Source organism: Xenopus tropicalis, chromosome 2 (genome assembly GCF_000004195.4).
Source record: "Xenopus tropicalis strain Nigerian chromosome 2, UCB_Xtro_10.0, whole genome shotgun sequence".
NCBI classification, from domain to species: domain Eukaryota; kingdom Metazoa; phylum Chordata; class Amphibia; order Anura; family Pipidae; genus Xenopus; species Xenopus tropicalis.
In genome coordinates, this window is record NC_030678.2 from 59,361,925 (window position 1) to 59,385,274 (window position 23,350).

A 23,350-nucleotide genomic window follows, 5' to 3' on the forward strand; every position below is an offset into this window, starting at 1 on the left:
TTTTAACTACATGATCAGAATAATTAATAATATAATTAGTCCTAACGAGAAACTCGCCAAAAGAATGTGCACACCCCTTCTAATTAATGGAATTGACTTGTAAAAGGATAAAATAAATATTTTTATTTAATAAATGTAATGCGGAAGAATAAGGAGCACTGCTGTTAGTGTGCTGCCCAGAAACAAGTGGTGAAAACTAGTGTGCTGATAAAGCTACAGTGGGCCACAAGCAAGGAGGCTAGGGCAACCAGTAGAGTGGCGGTTTGTTGCACAGCAGAGATGGCAGCATGAAGAGCTCACCGTCACTCCAAGGGTTCATCTGGCCAAGAGTGTTCACAGTGGTATGGCCAGACAACCAGGTGGAGGAGGAGAAGCCCAACACCCCTATAAGTAAGGCAAGAACTAAAGAACCCTGGGTGGAGGGGCTACCTATCAAGTGGGAAAAAGTCCCAGGAGACTAGGGTCAGGACAGTGAGAGTGAGGAGAGCATCTGCTGAAGTATTGTGCATTATATTATTGTCATCATTTGTCGCCAACCAGAGCCAGCCACGGGCAGCAACTTTTTACAGGCTATTTAAAGGAGAATGCAAGTCAAAATTTAAAAAGCATACTGCCCAATAGTCCTCCTATTGTTTAGTAAAAACGCCACACTTTTGGCTCACCTAATCAAATATTTACTCAGTCACACTTACTTCACATTTTCTAGAACAGGCAGCCATCTCTAAAAAGGTATTCTCCCTTCCTTTCCCTCCTTGCTTCATACTGCACGTGTGTTTCATTCCCTCCCCCCCTCCCCTCTGCCAGATCCGCTTCTGATTGGTTGGTGGGCATGTGTAGCTCAGAACAGGAGACAGGATCAAGTTACACACATGCTCATAGAAAAGGAAGGCTGCCGCTGGCAGCCTACAGGAAGGGAAGAGAGATTTCAGTGATGTCACTGGAGTCTTCACACTGCAAGCAGGGATCTGGGAATTTAGATATGCAGTAAGTACTTAAAAAGAATGCCTTTAGACTTACTTTTAATTTATATTAACCTTTCATTGTCCTTTAAACATTTTCAACACAGGTGCTACCAAGTAACCAGTGGCAACCATTATTTAGCATTCTAAAGGAACTTTTTTCATGATTGTGTGGCTCACCAACAGTTTTTACACTTCTGCAGGCAAGCAGTACATATGGGGCTACCAAGTACCCTATCACAGCCCTTATTTAACATCATAAAGGAACTTTTTTCACGGTTGTGTGGCCCACCAACACTTTTTAGATCTGGTTCATGAGTAGTGATGAGCGAATCTGTCCCGTTTCAAAAGATTTGAAAAGATTTGCTAAATGGCGGAAAATTTGCAAAACGCGGGAAACGAGCCAAAGACATCCAATGAGCGCGGGACATCTCTCCAGCAACTGATGGTGTAAAACAGGGATCCCCAACCATTTTTATTCACGAGTAGTGATGAGCAAAATTTTTTACCAAGCAAGATTTTGGCAAAAGGCAGAAATTTGCTGCTAATCACTACTCATGCTTTTTACTGTATGGTGCACAGTGTGCACTGACTACTTCCAAAGCATTTGCTGTTGGACAGGAGGCAAAGTATTGTTTTTTGTATATTAGATTAGTGCTAAGTGATATCGACATGTTCCTGTTAGTGTGTGGAATGTTTTAGTAATAAGTTAAGGTTTCATGTATTAGCAGTAGCTGCCATCTGCCTGCAAAGGCAAAAAGTGACTAACTATTAATATATCGATTTCAATAAGTATATAATGATATATTCTTTCTCATATTTATTTTCAATGGTGCAAATACAACTGGAACACAACTTTTAAAAAGAAAAAAACAAAGAACTACACTACTACTACAACACTTGTCACAGCATGTATTTCAGTAGAAAAACATCTGATGATTAACTATTTAAATGAAGTGATATGATGGGGTATTGTGAGCCATCTGAACCTAATGTCTAGATATATCATGTTCATAAAGAGAAGTAATAGACTTTGCATGCAATAAAACTGTTTAATTCCTTGATTCACATGCAACATTCAAATCAGTAAGATGAGTAGGAGAAAAACAATTCTTTGTCATATTTCCTGGTTACTGGTCTGTAGAGGGTACAAACAGTAATGCAGACAGGGGCTCTATGGCATAGTGGGGCACCAAAAGACACAAGTGAATCACAGGTTGTTAAGAGCTTATAGTGCATTGAGTAGTGTTTAGGTGGATAATGGGTGAGCTTTTTTGGACATTATAGGACATTTTCAGGGTGACTCTTTGGTTACTCTTTCTACTTGTTGGTATGGGCCATTGCCGATGTTGCTTGAATGACCAGTGGGGTTGGCCCTCTTAAATAATAAACCTAATATGCCATTGAAAAAGGTAAACTCTACATGTCTTTTTAAATCAAATATCTATTCTAAGTAGTAAAAAAGGAAGTACTCATTTCCGTTATCAGACCACACTAGTTCTCTAAATACAGAGAGCAGTCAAAGTCCAGGTCAAATGATCCTGCACATGTAAAGTAATAGATCCCAAATTGCCATTTATTTTAGAAGACAAGAAAAAAGAAGCATCCTCATCTCGACAGGAGGTTTTGTCTAAATTAGAACTGAAAAGAAATATATTTTGATTTTAAAAGATTATTTACCATGGAAAAATGAGAAGCCTACCTACTGTACATGCCCTTCACTTACCTTTTTTTATCCTACTCACTTTTGATCTTGTAGAGCTTGAAGGACTTTTATTTTTTTTTACTTGTACCATTTATTTATTTTCCTTCTATGAACATGGCAAATGAAACATCTGATGCTGCTACTTACGCTGCTGTTTATATTGGAGTGGAAACTGTGATTGGAATATCAGCAGTTCTGGGTAACATTCTGGTGATTTGGGCTGTTAGATTAAACCCAAGTCTTCAAACTACAACCTTTTATTTCATTGTATCTCTGGCACTGGCAGACCTTGCTGTGGGTTTTTTAGTCATGCCACTGGCCATTGTTCTTAGCCTGGGAATACATTTTCATTTCCACGTGTGCTTATTTATATGCTGTTTCATCATCGTGTTAACCAACGCTTCCATCCTCTCCTTGCTGGCCATAGCCATTGACAGGTATCTGCGAATAAAAATACCAACCAGGTAAGTCCAGTTATACACATTTACCTCCTTGCTGCACCTTCTTTTTGTGAAATACTCTTTCATTGTTTTCATCTCTGGGTGATCTGGGTCTCTAGGTTTGGCAATAGCTCAATTTATTATATCACAAATTGTGTCTTAAATGTCCTCATTATATTTGATTGTTTCCCTTGAAATGTTGCTGATACAAATTTGGTTATCTTAATAAACTGAGCAGCCAACCATTGAAATGGTGTAAGTAGGTTTCATTGTATTACACAATTATATTATATACTATACTATTCAATTGACATTATACTCAACTATTATGTTTCTTGAAAAAAATAAACAAGAAACAAACTGGGTCATAAGGCTCATTGCATACAGGGTATTTTAACTGCTGTGACATGAGCCTCTACCTGAGCGGACCACGGTATTCCAAATTTCCCATGTGTAGTGGCCCAAAGTCATGTGTGATCAATAAAAGTTGTTTGGTAAATTGGGTGGCAATATCATTCCTTAAATTTCTATAAAATAATGCTGGGTTGCACATCAATTTATTCTACTATTTCTTGTGATAATTCGGCCTTTGGGATATTAATGCACTAGAGAAAATCTTTATTTCAGCAGAGGAAACAGTATAGCAGTTTCCACATGTAAAAGGAGCTAAGTAAGGTTCTAGAAAATACATGTAACTGCTATTAATAAATGATGTGTTTTTATTTTTGGTGACATGGTAATATCACACACACATTTGACTGTACAAAGTCTGTGGGATAACTAGTGACAGTGAGGAGTGTGTGGACTAAACAATATTGTATGCTTTTGTAGAACAGCAAATTGGAGAAGTGGTTTAGCTGCATATTTACTCAGAAACAAGTGCTGTCCAACGTATTACTTCTAGTGGGCCGATTAATTCTCATACAGCATATGTAAGGGCCAGATTGTATTTAAATGATGTCATACAATGAAGTCTAAGGAGCCCTAGAGCAACCTGGGGGCCATAAAAATCATTGTCCCAATATGTAGCAATGAAAGCAATTGGAAGCAATTTTAATTTGCAAATGTAATTTAACCAAGGTTTTCTTTTCAATACATCCAATACTGACAATTTTAGTACTGATGGCTGGCAGAGATTTAAACATTGAAAGTAAACAAAGGTCCAGTACAAAACGATATTCACCTCAGAGTACTAAGGGCAGTGGCACACAGGGAGATTAACTGACTATGGTTAAGCTTTGGCTTTCCTGTGCAGAGAATTTCTGACAACTTTTGAAAATCAAGTGTCACCTATGCCTTCTGACCAGCTATTCACTATATTGCTGGTAGGAAGGATTTAGGGGCTATTACCCTTAAAGGCCACTACCCTTAAAGAACTCAACCATAATTCTTTGATGACTGGTATGGTGTAATTATTTAAAAAGGGATCTTGTTCTCAGCCTTTTCATAGGCATTAGAACTGGGAAGAGACAGGGAGGGGGATGTCCTTTAAATGTTAAAATGTTATAAAATGTTACAATTTGTAGCCAATTATTTGTGCCCCCCGAATGAGATTGGCAGTTATCTGATGACATTATGTTAATATTAGTTGTGCTATAGATGATTCTAGTTAGTCTAACAGAGGTTTTCACCTACAGGTACAGAACTGTTACAACTAGGAGAATTGGCTTGTCTGTCTGCATTGTCTGGATAATATCTTTTCTGGTGGGTATGGTGCCAATGTTTGGATGGAACAACAGGTTCAGTCTCAATGAAGAACACCAGCATTACCTAGACTGCACATTTGAAAATGTCATGAGTAAAGAATATATTATCAACTTTTATGTTTCTGGATGGGTCTTTCTCCCATTGATAATCATGCTGATTTTGTACATTGAAATTTTCCGCCTCTTAAGAAAACAACTGAAACAAAATCCCACAAATTATGCAAAAAAAGGAGTGTTTTATGGAAAAGAGTACAAGACTGCAAAATCCCTAGCACTGGTCTTATTGCTTTTTGCATTAAGTTGGTTACCACTGGCCATTCTGAACTGTGTACAGTTCTACAACCCAAATGTGAAAAAGCTTGGCCTATATCAGCCTACAATATTTCTCTTCATATTGTTGTCCCATGCCAATTCTGCAATGAACCCAATCATCTATGCTTTCAAAATAAAGAAGTTTAAAGAAGCCTACATTCATATTCTAAGACCTAATGTTAATGCAGAAGTCTATGGTTCCTGATGTTGCCAATGCTGAACACACAACGGAAGAAATATCTCAAGACTAAATTCTGAACAATGCAATGCATCCATGAAACAGAGAGGCAGAAGAGATCTGCCTAGAGGGCAACAGTTGGGGGGGACACTCACTGTGGGGGAGTGGATGCTGTGCTGTGGGGACTGCAGGCAAATAGGAGTGGGGGGTGAGAGAGAATCAGGGGTGTTGTATGTACAAATTGGGGTATGCGTGTGATATGGGTATAAGAGGATAAAGCAACTGCCAAGCAGACTGAGATGGGAGGAGGGTTGGAAGTAGTGGTACTGGCAGTGTGCCCCATATCCACCAATGATACATGGCTTGCCTAGTAGCAGTGCTGGGCCATATATCATTGGTGCCTATGGGGCACACTGCCAGTACCACTACTTCCAACCCTCCTCCCAGCTCAGACTGCTTGCTGCCCCTGGACCCAGTGCACTGCTGTTGTGTTCTGGGGCCTTGTATCAGTCACTCTGTTCTGTGCACAAAGGAACCACACCTTGTGTCTCAACCCCTTCTCCTTGTAGATTGTAAGCTCTTTTGGGCAGGGCCCTCTTCACCTTTTGTATCAGTTATCAGTTGCTTTTATGTTACTCTGTATGTCTAATGTATGAAACCCACTTATTGTACAGCGCTGCGGAATATGTTGGCGCTTTATAAATAACTGTTAATAATAATAATAATAATAGGCAAGCATTATGAATAGGACTCCCAATGCACCTTGTGACCAATAGTTGCTCCCTCTAGTGCCTGTAGAATAGAAGACTAGTAAGGGACATGAATGCGGATGTATATGGGGTACCCACATGTATAATTGTGTAGATGGCATGTACAAGTTGCTCCCATTCAATAAAGATATCATACAAAAGTAGGTTTAGAAAGTTATCCTCATAAAAAGAAACTCAATTTTGCTCCCAAAGTGCACAAAATATTGAAAAAATTGCTTTCCAGTTGGCAAGTTTATCTAGGGGAACCTGCCAACACTCAACCACAACACACAGGAAACATAACAGATACAAATGTTCAGCATGCAGATGTGGTCAGTGTGTAGATGTTGTGGGTGTTGTGCTGCAATCAGTGTTTTCAGCATAAAGTAAAAAGAGATCCCAACCATGTACTGGTAAATAGAACTACTTCCCAAGTGATAGTGTTATTATGAATGATATACTTATTTAGACAATCCAGTCAGCCTTTAAAATTGTCTGTTTGCTACAAAAGAGTCATTATTAGAGCAGCAAATATTAAATGCCAAGCAACGCAAAATAATGCAAACATAAGTTTTCTTTTCTATATCTAGGTAGCTGCATAAAATATAAAAGGCTTTATTTTAAAAGTAAATCACAATTCCTTTGTTACTTGCAGTTTGTAGCAAAATATGTTATCTCTGTTACAAAAAAAATAATTAGAGACTACTCACAGGTTTCCACCTACTGTGGCTTCAATATTCCAGTTAAATAGCAATTTAGTAGCTCAAGCCAAGTTAGGAGTACAGTGACACATTGTCAGGCTGGCCTGCCAGATGATCTCCTGGTGGGCTGCAGCCATTTGTCCTTATTAGCGATGAGTGAAAGTTTTTTACCGGCATGGATTTTGCAATGGAAAAAATTTGACGTGAGACAAAAAAAAGTCACATGCGTAAAAAAAAATGACGCATACAGCGAAAAACTGCAGTTCCCTCAAGACCAACTGTGAAGAGTTTGCAGACCCTGGTATTAATGTGAATGGCAGCAGATTGAATTTCCCCATTGAAAGTCAAAAGGTATCTGAATGGCTGTCGGTGGCTTTGCCTACTTTTTCTAACCTTGAACTGCAGTTACAGAATGTCTAACTCTGCAAAGTTTGGGGACTCTGGTATTAATATTTAAAGAATGGCAGCAGTTTAAAGTTTGGGGACCCTGAAGTTAACGTGTGAGAATGGAAGCTGTTAAAATTTCCCCACTGAAATCAATAAAAGGAAATGCAATTTGCTTTTGGCAGCCAAAAGTGGCCCACTTTTTCTAACTTTGAATACGTACTCACCCAGTGACTGACTGTGCAAAGTTTGGGAACCCTGGCATAAATAGTGTGAAAATGGCAGTGTTTTAAATGTAAAACAATTAAATGCAATGGATGAATCTGATTAGCTGTTGGTGGCTCCACCCACATTTACTAAACTTGACTTGCAGTCCCCCAGTGACCAAGTTTGGGGACACTGGCATTAACACTGTGAGAATGGCAGCAGATTAAATTCCCCCATTAAAGTCAATGGGTGGAATTTAATTGGCTGTTGTTGGCTCCTCCCACTTTGAGCATCCAACAAATGTCGCTGTTTCATTCAGGGCGACCCCATGATTATGTTATTCAAGTTTGGTGAATATAGCTTCAAACCTGTAAGAGTGGCAGCAGTTTGAAAATCCTTACTGCCAAATGGTGGTTCAAGGTTAGTAAAAGGTGGCGGAGCCACCAACATTCAACATTCTAACATTCAAATAGTAACTGCTACCTGCTGATTAGTTTAAATAGGTTTTAAGACCTTGCGCAAACATTGTGTTATGTGTTTTTTTTATTACATTACCTTCTTAGGCATAGGTACAGATATGGGATTAATTATCCAGAAAGCTCCAAAGTACAGGAAGGCCTATTTTAAGCAAATAATTCTCATTTTTAAAATAATTTCCTTTTTCTGTGTAATAATAAAACAGTGCCATGTACTTGATGGTAACTAAGCTGCAAGAATGCATATTGGTGGCAAAATAATATTGTGATTATTTATGTTTATAAGATGCCTTATCAAGAAAACCCCAAGTCCCCAGCATTCTAGCTAAAAAAGATCCTATATCTATATTATTATTGGACATTTAGTGCAATGCACAAGCAAATTAATTATACCTAATATTAATTCTTGAATATTTGGGGAACTCTAACCTACTTAAAACCCCCTTTCATCACTAACAGTAACATGCCTAACAAGCAAAGTATTAAAACAAGCAAAGTTTGCACAGGTCAAGTACCCATAGCAACCAATGAAATCCTTACTTTCAGACAACTAATTAGTAAATACTATATGATGATTGTATGTTTTCAGTTGCTAAATCTGTACCAAACTTTGCACATTTCATCACATTGCACCTTGTGTTTTGCCTGTGTGCAAGTTAAGACTATATAACAGAGAAGTATAAATCTAATTTGACTATTTTTACAATGCGCTGCCTGCCTAGTCAGCAAATCCTAGGGTCACTGGGTTACTGCTCATGCACAAATTTTCCCAATATTAGCAAATAATCCATTCTGACCCTGAAAGAGAATTCTGAACCTAAACCCTAAAACTACTAATATTTTAGAAACTACTAAAGATAAAAACTTAGGGGCTTATTTATTAATTTTCGAGTTTGTGAATTTGAGTTTGCTTATCTAGAATGAATAAACTCACATATCGAATGGTCGCTTATTTATTAATAAGGAAAACCCAAAATTAAATTTGAATATCTTAAATTTTTCGAGTTTATCAGCTCTAAAAACTTGAAAAATTTGAGTTTGAGAATATGACTTGACTTTGCCATAGAAAAACTCCCACTGACTTCTATAGAAACTCGCAAGCTTTTAGATGGCAAATTTTTTTATTCAAGTTTTTGTTTTTGCAACTAATAAATATCAGTCATTTTGAGTTTTTGAGCCATAACTCGAATCTGATTTTTTCAACCGTTGATAAATCACCCCTTAATGTAAAATGCATTAATGCTTAGAGGATCCCATTCATTTATGGGGAGAAAAGAGTGTGTATGCTATTTGTATTTGTGTGTAATACCCTACATTTGATAAAAGAAGATTTTTTAACATCTATGTGACCAGAATAACCTTCAAGCTAGTTACAATTTTAGGTATAATACCACAGTACATGTACAGCTAATCTCTATATGCACATTTAATGATGTTGCTTGTTGATATGTTTTGGTTACTTCATACCTCATATTCACACTTGGATCTGCAAGTGTGAGTACATACAAAAAGTCTAATGCACAGAATGTTACTTTGAAGAAGAGCAAACCACAAGCTATCTATTGGTTAACTATGATGCGAGCAGCATAGAAATTGCACGACAAATTGATCACATGGGACGATAACTATTATGATAAACCATACAGCTTGTTCATCACGTAGTCTGTGGTTTTGAATCTAGGAAAGTCCTGTCAGCTACCTTATTGAACTTTTCACTATTACTTCTTTGAAATAGCATGACTTTATCATGTATATGTAAGTACCCCAATTAAATTGTATTAAGAATTGTCAACCATTTCAACTGCCAATATCCTTTGACTTTAGAATCCTATTCCCAGTAAGTCAGTTTCCAGTAAGCCAGAGATTGTAGTGTGTGGTATTTCTCCATATGACACCTGCCATATTGAAGGGACTCAAGTTGACAGCACTCAGGTATAGAGAGTAAAATCTCTTGGAGCACACTGTGAGAATCCTGGGATGCTGGGGGCAAATACCTATGGTGTAAGTAATATCCACTGTGGGTATTGGTGTGTGATATAGTGATTCTGCCATGAATATTCCATGTACAGATTTAAAGCTCTATTTGTCATAAAATAAAGAAGAATATCAGAAATAAATTTTAGTTTATGAATGAAAATGAAACTCACTTGAAAAGGATGTATGAAGGTCATAAATAATAAAAAAATTTAGAGGGACATATTGTGTGAAAAACAATATTGTACCAAAGAATTGTATTTATCTTAACATAGAAGGAATGTTCTTAAACATTTTAGGCTGATTTATTGACATTTTCTCCAAAAATCATACTAGTCCCGCCCATTTGTCCCACATCCTTTTTTTTTTTTTTTTTTTTTGAAAAATGATTTTTATTGATTTTAACAGATAGAAAAATGGTGAATATTCTCAATCTTTGCAAAGATTTTTTCATGTTATTATCACAGGTTACAGTATTGAGTTTCTACTTTATATAATTTTCAAAATTCTAAACTATGTACAATAGTACATGTTTACAGATCAGTAACGTTTAATAGAGACCAGTAGTGAGGTTACACTTTACTCGTTATTTGTGACAATTGATCATATTAGTACTTAGAGTCAAGTTATTGCATACCTATTCATATTTTAGAAAATGTACTTCCATGTTTAGTTAACCATGTTTGCCAGTTTTTATTGAATTTTACAGGATCGCCCATATATTTTTGATATAAGCCTTCCATCGTTGCTTGTGATTTAACTCTCTCTATTACCTCTTGTAAACTTGGGGGTTGGGAAGCTTTCCAATTCCTAGCTATGGCATATCTGGCTGCTGTCAAGATGTGGGAGATGACCGTTCTGCTTTCATGAGGTAGGGAATCTAGGTTTATATTCAATAGGGCCAATTCAGGTGGTAGACTCATGTTGTATGGAACTGTTCTCTGAATTAAATTAGACACATCCTCCCAGAACCCTTTTAAAGTTGGGCATACCCACCACATATGATAAGTATCTGCTTTTTGGCCACAGCCTCTCCAACACAGATCTGAGTAGGTTGTCAACATTTTAGAGAATTTAGCAGGCGTTAGGTGCCATCTTAGTAAGATTTTCCTACTTAGTTCAGTATGATTTATACATTTGGAAGCCTTTTTGGGCCATTTCAGAGCTTGTTCCCACTGATCCCAGTTAAACTCTTTTGCTAAGTCTTTCTCCCATTTGAGAAGATACGCAGGTTTCTCATTATCTGTTGTATCATTCAGTAACTTATAACATAGAGAAATTCCCTTTAATTTAGTACTAGAAGCATTTAAATACTGTTGGAATGCCGATATTCCTTTTGTAGTAATAGACAGGAATGGGTGAACTAAGTGTCTAATTTGGAGGTATAGGAAAAAGTTATGCTTAGGAATTTGGTACTTTTTAACTATTTGTTGGAAGGGCCAGATTGTGTTATCTTCCAAAATATCGCTTACTTTATTAATGCCGTTGTTTATCCAAGTCTTGAGATCAGGGACTTGGAGAATTGTTTTAATAGCTGACATAGGTAAATCCATTATTTTTTGTTTCCACCATCTTTCTTGAGATACCACTTGGCCCCAAATTTGTAACATAAATGTTGTTGTTGACAGTGCCTTAATTTTAAAGTTTGGTTGTATGGTTAGTGCCCACATAATATCCTGAACTGTGTTATTGTATAAATAAGCATTCTCCATTTCTACCCAAAGTTTGTGTGTTTCGTTATTCCAGCAGTTTTTGCTGTGTTCTAAAATAGTAGCTTTCATGTAAGATTCAATATTAGGGACCCCCATACCTCCTTTATCCATTGATTTGTATAAGTATTCCCTTTTCGTTCTCGGGTGTTTACCGCCCCATATGAGGTCTTGAAAAATTCCCTGAAGTTTTTTAACTATTTCGGTGGGTAACCTTAAGGGAATTGTTCTCATTATATACAACACCTTAGGTAGTAGCATCATTTTAACCAAATTAATTCTTGCAATCCATGAGAGTTCTGTCTGGGAGTAAATATTAATTTCTGCTTTTAGGGAAGATAACAGACTCGTATAATTCAGATGGGAGATTTGTGCTAAAGGATAAGTTAGCTGTATGCCCAAGTATAAAATTGAGTTTTTGCACCAGTTATAAGGAAATTTGGTTTGTAGAGATTTAACCAGATTCTCCTGCAAGCCCATGTTTAAGATCATACATTTCCCTTCATTAACTTTGTAATATGAAATTTGCGAGAAGGATGCAATGGTATCTTGTATAGCAACTAATGACTCTTTCGGGTTACTAATTACCAACAGTACATCATCTGCAAATAAGCTTATTTTGTGGGTTCTGGTGCCCATCTTTATTCCAGATATATTAATATTATTTCTAATTGCTGCAGCCAAGGGCTCCATTACTAGGGCAACGATTAAGGGAGATAATGGGCAACCTTGCCTTGTACCATTGGATATCTTAAACTCTTTTGATGTAAAACCTGATGCCAGTACTTTGGCTGTTGGGTTAGAATATAAAGACATAATAGCATTCAGAATGGGGCCTTGGAATCCTAAGTATTTTAACAAGGATTGTAAGTATCCCCAATGTACTCTGTCAAAGGCTTTCTCAGCATCTAGCGCTAGTAGTAGAGATGGTATTGAGCGAGCTTCCACTAGTTCTATTAGGTTTATAATTCTCCTGGTTGCATCTGGAGCTTGCCTCCCTTTAACGAACCCTACTTGGTCATTTTGAACTAAGTGGGGAATTATATCAATTAACCTCGCAGCTAATATTTTTGCAAACAATTTAGTGTTGGAATTAAGTAATGATATTGGTCTAAAGTTACTTGGTCTATCTGGTTCCTTTCCCAGTTTTGGTAAGGTAACTATGGTGGCCTGTAAAAATTCTGCTGGGAATGATTTTTGCCTTATTGCAAGATTAAATGCTTTAGCTAGGTAAGGTAGAAGCGATTCGCTAAATTTTTTATAGTACTCATTAATGAGACCATCCGGGCCTGGAGATTTATGTGCTTTCAGAGATTGGATAGCTGCTTTGACTTCTGCATTTTGTATAGGAAGGTTCAATTGTTCTAATTGCGAAGGTAAAAGTTTGGTTAAGTTGAGTTTACATAAGAAAGAGTCGATCTTACTTTGTATAGGTTGTATGGTATCCTTATTATTTTTAAGATTGTACAGGTCGTGATAATATTCTGCAAATACGTCAGCTATATTTTTAGGGTTGTATTCTTTTTGATTTTTAGAATTTATAATGAAGGAGATTCTTTGTTTGGCTTGTTTAATTTTTATTCTGTTGGCTAGTAATGCTGAGGCTTTGTCACCTTGATGGTAATAATTCAGTTTTAGAGCTTTATAATTTTTTAATTGTTTTTGCGTAGCTATTTCATTAATTTCTTGTTGTAAGAGTCTGATTTGCTTGCTGATAGTTATGGAGGGATTGGATTTATTAAGTTGTTCTAGGTTATAAAGCTGATTAAGGAGATTAAGTTGGTGTTTCATTCTCTCTCGCTTAAATCTGGCTCCTATTTGAATCGCTACGCCTCTTATATAAGCTTTATGTGCTAGCCATATTGTTAAGTCAGAAGTTTCATTATTATCATTGATCAAAAAGTATTCATTTAAGTTACTCTGGAGTTCTTTTACAAATTGATTGTTATTCAACCAGAATCCATTTAGCTTCCAGTAGGATGTATGTCCTAAAGTTAAATTGTTCTTGTATGGTGGCTGTTATTGGCGCATGGTCAGACCATGTGATGTGGCCTATTTTGGTTTGTTTTATATTTTGTAATAGCCATTTATCTGTTAAGATAAGGTCTATACGAGAGTACATCAAATGGACCGGGGAGAAAAAAGTAAAGTCTTTTTCCCCCTGGTGTTGACATCTCAATACGTCAAACAGTTCCTCTTTTTTTAGGGTTGGTGCCAGGCTAGTGCCTTTGCGTTTTTTAGTGGGGGAGCAGTCTATTGAGGGATTAACTGTTTTATTAAAATCTCCACATATTATCAAGGATCCTTGTTGTTCTTTTTTTGCCATACTAATGATCTTATCTATACATTTTATTTGGGCTTGGTTAGGGGCATAAATGTTAACGATAGTAAAGGGTGCATTGTTAATATGGCACTTTAGTATGATATATCTACCTTCTTTGTCACATTTTTTTGCTTCTAATGAAGCTAAAAGTACAGTCGGAAATTTAACATGGGAGCATCTAGGAGGCTTGTTTTTGTGCAAGCAATATCTGCTTGTGCTTTGATTATCTCTGACCACATCATGGAGCATTTAAATGGGCTATTCAAGCCCTTAACATTGAATGATAAAATTTTAAATACCATAGTGTAGTTTAAATGAATGCTGATGTTCAAACAAGCCTTTTAGATAACCCTTGACATCATATATACTGATATAATCAGATATTAATTGCTTAAGCTTAAACATAAGAGTATGTAGATCAATCATCATTATATACTAATAGTGGTTTGTGAGCCCAGTACTACTGCAATTTGTTTTCACCTGTAATGATAAAGTAATGATAAAGTAACATTTAAAGGCAACATTAAGAAGGGAGTAAGTGTATATACAATAGTGAGTAGGAAGGGGAAATAGGAGATAAGAGGGTTTTTTAGAGCTGTAGGGTGTATTATCCGTTTAAGCCGGAAAGTCTAGGAGGGTGGTGTAAAGCTTTGCAAGGTAGAACTTGCACCCTCAGATAGAGTTATTATAGGAAGCCAATTATGGTTCCAAGTGCAAAAATTTTGCTCACTGTTCGGTTCATGTAGGCCCTTGTCGTGGATTCCTCTGGGGAGTCTGCATCCAACCGTTATCCACTTGCCTTTTCTTTTTTGCCGGAGTGGCACAGGGTGATTCGGTCGCGTCGATTAGGTTCCATGTATGCAGTAAAGAAAGTGCGTCATCTACTGAAGAAGCCACATGTTGTACTCCATTTTTCGCTATGATTAGCTTGACTGGGTGGCCCCATTTGTATGGAGTATTAGCATTGCGTAGAACTTTTGTGATCCCAGCAAATTCTCTCCTTTTGGCAAGCGTTGCTGCGGATAGGTCAGAGAATAATAAAACATTTTTATATGGATCTGCTAGTTGAGAGTTAGTTTTGGCAAATTGCATTAGGCCTTCTTTTATATGAAAGAAGTGAATTCTTACTATTACGTCTCTTGGTAAGGATGCCAGTATGCCTTTGGGTTTAGGAATTCTGTGGATCCTGTCCAGTATTATGTCCTGCTCCGATAAGTTGGGCAGGCAGGCTTTCATTAGTGTCTGAAAGTAAGAGCATAGTTGGTCAGGAGGCACCTCTTCAGAGATACCCCTTATTCTGAGGTTATTACGGCGTGATCTATCCTCAATGTCTGCCATTTTTGCCTTTAGGATAGCCACCTCTTCCTCTAGTGCCTCACTGGCATCTATTAAGTCATTATGCGATTTAGCAAATTCCCCTAATTTGTTTTCAATATGGCTTGTGCGCTCACCTATTTGTAGTACCTTACGCTGAAACTCTGACACCATCTGCTTCAACTCTCCCATCATGGCGCCTTTCATCGCGTGGAGAAGGTTTCTCATTTGATTTTCGGTAAGCGGAGCGTTAGGTGAGAGTGATTCGGCTCGTTCTAGGGGGTCCGAGAGAAGCGGAGTGGCTTGCAGGGAGTGCTCCCTTGAGCACATATGTTCCTGAGAGGAAGCAGCGCCATCTTTGTTTTGCCGCGACCTGTTCTCAGCCGCCGAGAAAAACTCTGTTAGTTTAGCCGGGCTCCCTTTTTTTCTTTGTTTGCCCATCTGCTCACCTTTATGTAATAGTCAGCGAGTTATAGTAAATTTTTGTTAGGTTTCCACCTCTTTATGCCGCTTTTAAGCCCTGAGGGTGCGGAGCTCTCTAACTGTGCATCTCACTTCTTAGGCATCCAGACCACGCCCCTGTCCCACATCCTTTTATCTCCTTTCCCAGGCTTTGCAGGGGAGGTGGCAGCACTCAGCACTGTAGGATAGGAACCAATCAGCAGCTAGGCTGACCTGATAGGGAACTGAAGCCTGTCTTCTCTTGTATAACTGCAGGGCTGTGATTGGTTAACCCCTCTTACTCTGCTTCTGGCAAGGACTGTTGGAACACACCCACCCCTCATTTGAAACATGACATGGGCCTGAGAGAATCTATAAGAAGCTCCAATAAAAGGGCCATTTTTAGATAGTATTGATTTTTTGACCAAAGTGAAACCAGCGACATATATTATTCATAATTACCTACAAGATTAGAGGTTTTTTTCTTTTATTCAATATGTCTCCTTTACGTACAGCTTCGAAATTCAGCATACTTGATACTAAATTGCAAGGCCAAAAATCCACTAACAATAAAGCCATGTTTTTGTAGTAGACAGTATATGGAATGTAGTCCCATATAAAAAAGTAATACAAATTACTGTCATCGCTGTCATTTCAGTTATTGCAAAATCAACACATTGTCTGCCTTTTATGTGTGGTGACAGCAGTAAAAATTATACTCACCCCAGCAAACTATGTATTTGCGGAAAGCACACATGCAGACAAATCCAAAATGGATCAAGTCTTTCTACTCTAAACTAGTTATAGTGCAAAACTTTTGATATGAAGCAAACTAAAGTGGTGTATAAATAAAAGTGATACTTTTATTGGCTAAGATGATCACAAGAAGTTTTCAGAGCATTTCAGTTCCTTCGGCAAAGCTAATTAAAACAAAAAATCTATGTTGTCTATGTGACATACATATACGCATTTTGCAGTGTTGGACTGCCCCACCAGGATACCAGGAAAACTCCCGGTGGGCCCAGGTGTCAGTGGGCCCTCCTGCTCCTGACCATTTGGCTTTTTCGTGCTCATTCCCTATTTCTGAATGGGAATAAAGAGGAGAAATAGATGGAAGAATAGATGTTAGCATGTAAATAAAAGGGACTAGGAGAATGAAGAGGTTGGGTGAGGAAAGGTGGAAAAGGTGAGCCTAGTAAGGTTTTCTGGTGGGCCCCTGGGGTCCCAGTCCGACACTGGCATTTTGTACACAAAACACAGTGAGAAACAAAAGGAAAACATGTAAGACAAACAGGGAGTTTGGTTGTACAATGGGGATCCACACAGAGATAAAACATACTAAATATGAATGCCAGGGGCCTTCTGAACAGTTTGATATCAATCTGTATAGAATTATATAACGTGTGCAATGTAGACCCCTAAATGTTTTAGTGCATATTAATTTGATGGATGTCACTACGGCTGCTAAAAAATAAGCACCATGCATTCATTTTATGTGTTATAAGAGCTCCTACGATTAACACCAGAAAACAATATTAGAAAGTACACATTCTAACAAAATGCTTTTTCCATCAATCATATGGGTAAGAATACTTTTTTACTTAAAAAATCCAAACTGCAAAGCTTTACTAAAGTTACCTGTTATTATGAATTACCTAAAATTCACCTCTATATAGGCATACATTTACTGTAAGTACTATTGTATGTTGTCTTTAAAGGCACCAAAATGAAATATAGTAAATAAAGCAAACACTCAATTCTGTTAAAGGAAAAGTAACACCAAAAAATTAAAGAGTTTTAAAGTAAATGAAATATAATGTACTGTTGCCCTGCACTGGTATAAGTTGTGTGTTTGCTACAGTAACTCTACTATAGTTTATATAAATAACTGCTGTGTAGCCACGGGGGCAGCCATTCAAGCTGGAGAAAAGGAGAAAAGGCACAGGTTACATAGTAGATAACGGCTAAGCTTTGTAGAATACAATAGTGTTTTATCTGTTATCTGCTAAGTGCCTTTTCTCCTTTGAATGGCTGCCCCCGGGGCTACACAGCTGCATTCTTTATATAAACCATAGTAGTGTTTCTGAGGCAAACACCCCAGTTGTACCAGTGCAGAGCAGCAGTACATTATATTGGAATTTCTTTTATACACTTTTTTGCTGTTACTGTTCCTTTAAAAAAATGTACGTGTCCATGCTGTAAATGTGCAAAAGCCCACCGCCAAAACAATATATGCAGGAATCCTTGGAGACAAAACATATTGACAGATTTTGTTGGAGGGCCTTGCTTGGGGGATTAGGGAGTGCAGACAAGAGTAGACATGTGATTAACATGTGTTTGTTGTCTGGGGCCCCTATACCATGCTTGGTATAAAGTCTGGGATAAGCATTAAAGTTTGTAGGACATGGAAGTGGTATGTCAGTTTATAAGTTCCTTTATTTTTGTGCCTTCAGTGTTGCTTCAATTAGTGGATGATTCTCTGCTTGCTTTGGTAGTTGTTCCTTGACACTACATATTGGATTTTTTAGGGATGGGAACACAAAGTCTTGTTCTAGATTACACCAATCTTTCTTCCGTTTTTTGATAAACACATGTAGTTCATACACTACAGCCTTTGAACATCAGATTTTAAACCATCATCTTACATAAATTCCACCAGAAGAAAATAATACATTAAAAAATGATGCTGTTTTAAAACTGCATAATAGATCTGCCCCTAGTTTTCTACATACTCTGTGCAGGAACAAGAAGAAGAGAGCTCAGAGAGAGATGGAGTGCTCAAAAAGCAAAAGGGGGCAGAGCTTTATGCTAGAAAAGGAAGTCACTAAAAGAACTGCTGTTCAGTTGCTTGTAATTGAAAAACAAAATAAATCTGCATACATGGAGAAGGGTATGTTATTCGGGGGGCTGTTTACAGTAATTTTAGGGGATTTTAAAATAAAAGGCTTACGTATCCTTTAACTAAGTTTATATCTACTTTATGTATTGTACTTGTACACTAGTCAAGTGTATGGACTAGATGTGTAGAGACATAATACAAAAAAACATTAGGTAAGGCTAGTCCCCTTTTTCTTTACTTACCGTAAGAAGAGGAGATTGTATTTCTGTCCAGGATTAGTTCATCCCCATATAAATCTTCTAATCATAGACTTTATATTAGAAAAATATGTCTGAGGTAAATTTATGGGTAATACTTGCAGGAGAATTTTCAGAATAAACATCATTTTAATTGCCTGTACCTTCCCAAACCAGGATAATTGCAATTTGCCCCATTTTTCTAGTAGTTTTTGTAGTGAGGTCATAAGTGGGATATAGTCCTGGTAACACTTTCCCAGATCTGCCCTTATCTTTATTTCAAATTACTTTATACCTTGGTTTACCCACAGGAAAGATAAACTTTGTTCTAAAGTCTTGCTGACTTTTTCAGGGATATTAATGTACGATTTGGAGTAAGTGACTCGAAAATTAGAGAGTTTTCCAAAAGTTTTCAATATAGAGATTGTATCAGTGAGGATCAAATTATTTTGAATTAAGATGTTGGACAGGCTGGTGTCCACATTTGTATTGCTGTATAATGTAAGCCTGCACATAAAGTTGACTGCTACACAAACCTTTCTGGCCAAACATTGTAGTATTTGCACTCATCTGTATGAATATTGGACCCTGCAAGCACTGAGGCTATCAGGTAAATGAAAGCATAAGAACTAATGACTACCACGCATACAGTATATGTGTGGAAGGGCTGATCCAGAGCACTTCTGAGCCACAAAAAGTGAGCATAGTGTGCCACTTATTAGCACAGTGTTCACATTTTGGGATGATTAGGTAAAACTGACCAAGCTGTTAAGACATCAACCTAGTAAAATAGATACGTAAAGTAGACATCAACCTAGTTCAAGGATAAGAAAGCCTTTTATTTTAAAATCCCCTAAAAAAAACTCCCCATAATAACATAACTTTCTCCATTATGCAGTTCTTTTGGTGACTTCCTTGTCTAGCATAAAGCTCTGCCCCCCTTTTGCTTTTTAAGCACTCCTTCTCTCTCTGACTATGAAGACCTTGGGACAAATTTACTAATCCACGAATCCGAATGAGAAAAATTCGGATTGGAAACGAACATTTTGCGACTTTCGTATTTTTCGTGATTTTTTCACACTTTTTTTTGCGACTTTTTCGTAAATTGTCGCAACTTTTTCGTAGCCGTTACGACTTGCGCGAATTGTCGCAACTTTTTCGTAGCTGTTATGATTTGCTCGTATATTGTTTGCAACTTTTTCGTATTGAGCGCTCGTAAACGGCGGGCAAACCTTTCAGACTTTGCATGACTTTGGAAGGACTCAATGGCACTCTGCAGCTCCAACCTGGCCCAAGGAAAGTCACCATACTGAAGCTTGAATGAATCCGAAACTTTTGTACTCGGCCCGACAGCTACGAAAAGTCGTAACGCTACGAAAAAGTCGAGACAATTCGCGCAAGTCGTAACGCTACGAAAATGTTGCGTCAATTTACGAAAAAGTCGTAACGGCAACGAAAAAGTCGCGACAATTTACGAAAAAATCGCAAAATACCGATCATTACGAAAAAAACGCATTTGGACGTTCGTGGATTAGTAAATGTGCCCCCTTGTCTCTCTTCTTCCTGTTTCTGCACATGGAGAAAACTAGGGGGCAGATCTATTATGCAATTTAAAAACAGCATCATTTTTTAATGCATTTTTTTTCTTCCGTAGGAACTTATATGAAATAATGGTGTAAAAGTTCAGATGGCGAACTTCTCCATTTATTTTACACAGCTTTTTACACCGTTTTTTTTTTGGTGAATTTTGTTTTACACAGCATAATAAATAAACCCCTAAGACAACATTTTGCAGTGTGCTGTAATACTCTTTTATTTTTAAAAGTCCAGTTCCTGGGTGTTCTTGTGCTCTGGTTCACTATCTCACCCACATGTTTCCTGCAAAGCCGGTGTCACAGCCCATGCAAGACATTGGGGGAACAGACATGTTTCTAAAGTTAAAAGCAAAAGATTGTGAGTTTAAAGACACTGATGATCTCATGCTCACAGATAAAATTGTGAGAAACTGTTAGCTGATGCTGATTTGACATTATAAAAAGCTGTGCCATTCTGCAGAATTAAAGAGAAAACAAAAGCCCAAGTTGAAGCTATGGGTGCAAGTGCAACTGAAAAGCAAATGCAAGCTCTGTGACAGAAAATATTCCCGAGGTCAGAAAGGCAGGACATATTATAGCAAAACATGCAGCAATCACCTGACACAAACCATTATAGCTGCAAATAGTAAGCAGTATGTCGTGCAGAACAACAAGTCCTCTTTTGAAAATCAATAACAAAAAGTTGAAGGAAACACATTAGACAAGTGGCACTTATATGCCCTGACCATGCAGGCTGAACTAGCAAGTAATAGATGAGTGGCGCGTATGTTCATGCGCCCTGATGTCAAATCACATTTGGCGCATGCCTGTGGTGTCACTGATGTACCAAAGACGATGCAATGTCGTGGCAAATGGACATATGAACCACTCGTCTAATACTTGCTTGTTTAACCTGTACGACTCGGGGCATATACACACCACTTGTATAATGCTTACTTGTTTAACCTGCACAGACATATACGCGCCAGTTGTCTAATGCTTGTTTAACCTTCTGCATGGACATAATTGCCGCCTTGCCTAATGCTTCTTCCCCCTTCACGGATATTCACAAGTGCCACTCTCACAGATTAGTTGCCTACAAGGGGGGGCCTTTGGAAAGTGTGGCCTAGGGGGTCTCACATATCATTAATCCGCCACTGCGTGTAAAGGTAAAGGTAACAACTTAGTAAGCTTTATCAGAAAGGTCTATGTAAATACAGCCATAAGCACGCTGCACTGACTTCTCTGAAAAAAGATTTCTTCTGTCTGTAATTCCTGTGCCAGAGACATGCAGCTCTCTGTTTTCTTTAGCTCCACCCTCCCTCAAGAATGCTAAGAACTCACTCCCCACCTCCTTAGGAATGTGGATCTGAGCCAATCAGCAGGAAGCTGACTCATAATCTAACTAACTCAGCATGTTCACTTGGTCTGGGTGTCTGTGCAGGAGTAAAGCATTATGGGAACTTTACACAGCTCAGCGTTTTTTCTTTTTGGCTTCTGATCTTCTGAACAGGTGAAATATGGGGAGACTTAAGGGCACTATTGAGACAACTGAAGGTATGCCTGCATCTTGAGATTAACTCTTTATTAGCCTTCCTTTTCCTTTAAGAAAATTTACAAAATGGATTTCCAGAGCCTGTACAACTTTAAAAGTTGTGGCAAAAGCCCAGTAAGTAAAACACAAGCAAAAATACAACATATATTTTAGGAAGAAAAGCATGTCGTGACAGCTCATTTAGTGAATAGATACAGTAAAAATAATTTCACCTGCACCAAAAAAAATCTTTAAGGCAGATTTATAAAAATTTGAAATTAGAGCTCACCACAGTAAAATTCCCCCACTCTCTATTCATTCCTATGGGATTTTTAGAGGCATATTTATTTACCTCTAAAAACCGAATGAATAGAAAGCAGGGAAATTTTACTGTGGTGCGCTCTTAAATTGTATACCCTCAGGTGAAGAATTGAAAAATGCTGTTTTTTTATTTCTTTCCAGTAATGACAAGACGATTTACCCACGGTGAAGGTACCAACAACTCCTGTCTTTTTAAATTCAGAAATGTTTTCTTAAAATAGTCCATAATGGCATACGGAATATTTTACAACCATGCATGACAGGTGGCACTATGGGATTTTTAGAAGCATATTTATTACCCATTGATAATTACGCCTCTAAAAACCCCATAGAATGAATAGAGTGGGGGAATTTTACTGTGGTGAGCTCTAATTTCACATTTTGATAAATCTGCCCCTTAATATCAAAATACCCTGAAGTGTTTGAAAATAGTGGTTACTTTTCAGGACAACATGTATGTAGACTTTACAGTGCCACCTGTCATGCATGGTTTTAAAATATTCCTTATGCAATTATGGACAATTTTAAGCAAACATTTCTGAACTTAAAAAGAGAGGTGTTGTGACCCAGTGTCTGTACCTTCACCCTGGGTAAATCATCTTGTTATTACTGGAAAGAAGAATGGAAACCTTTGACTGGATCCCAGAGATTTCAACAAAGCAAAAAAACAACAGCATTTTTCAATTCCTTACCTAAGGATATACAATCTAAACTTGACTAAAGTGGCAAGCAATTCCTTATCATGCAGCATGAGTATGATGGTAACTTACAAGTCTCATCAGATCAACTATCATCACTGCAAATTGCTACCATTTGGTATAAAATCTGCTAGTGAAGTGTCTCAGTATAAAACTGCAGAAGATGTTGGAGACATTAAGGAGAGACATTATTATATATAAGGCTGATTAACAGTGAAATTAGCATCAGAATTTAATCATCAGACCTGTAGCATTTTGGGTTTAGCCAAATGTGTACTTTCCAAAAATATATGTTTTTCTGGGGTGAACATAATTTTTGTGGCTTTAGATCACATAAAATAATAAATCAATAAATGTGTTGATTTTGCAGTAGTTAAAGGGGCATTTCATACTTTCTTTTTATATTTGGGGGTCTCTACATGGCACATTTTGCATTCTTGGCATCAAACTGTTTATATGACCCCTAAATTTCATATTTTTTAGTACAGGTACCCATTATACAGAAAGTTCAGAATTACGGCAAAGTCCATCTCCCATGACTCCATTTTAATCAAATAATTCACATTTTTA

General features: G+C 37.5%; 1 protein-coding gene across 1 annotated transcript; it reads left to right on the forward strand.

The window, feature by feature from the left end:
• Positions 1 to 2,720: 2,720 nt before the first annotated feature.
• adora3.2 (adenosine A3 receptor gene 2) lies at positions 2,721 to 5,327 on the forward strand. The gene is made up of 2 exons (XM_002932803.3): positions 2,721 to 3,128; positions 4,742 to 5,327. Exons 1-2 carry the CDS (start codon positions 2,773 to 2,775, stop codon positions 5,325 to 5,327), a joined length of 942 nt encoding a protein of 313 aa, XP_002932849.3. The 5' UTR covers positions 2,721 to 2,772.
• Positions 5,328 to 23,350: the final 18,023 nt, after the last annotated feature.

Bases quoted from the DNA above. Each gene is read 5' to 3' on its own strand.
- adora3.2 (XM_002932803.3), top strand. From the start codon at position 2,773: ATGAACATGGCAAATGAAACATCTGATGCTGCTACTTACGCTGCTGTT. The intron at 3,129-4,741 runs GTAAGTCCAGTT...TTTCACCTACAG, and splicing joins CGAATAAAAATACCAACCAG to GTACAGAACTGTTACAACTA.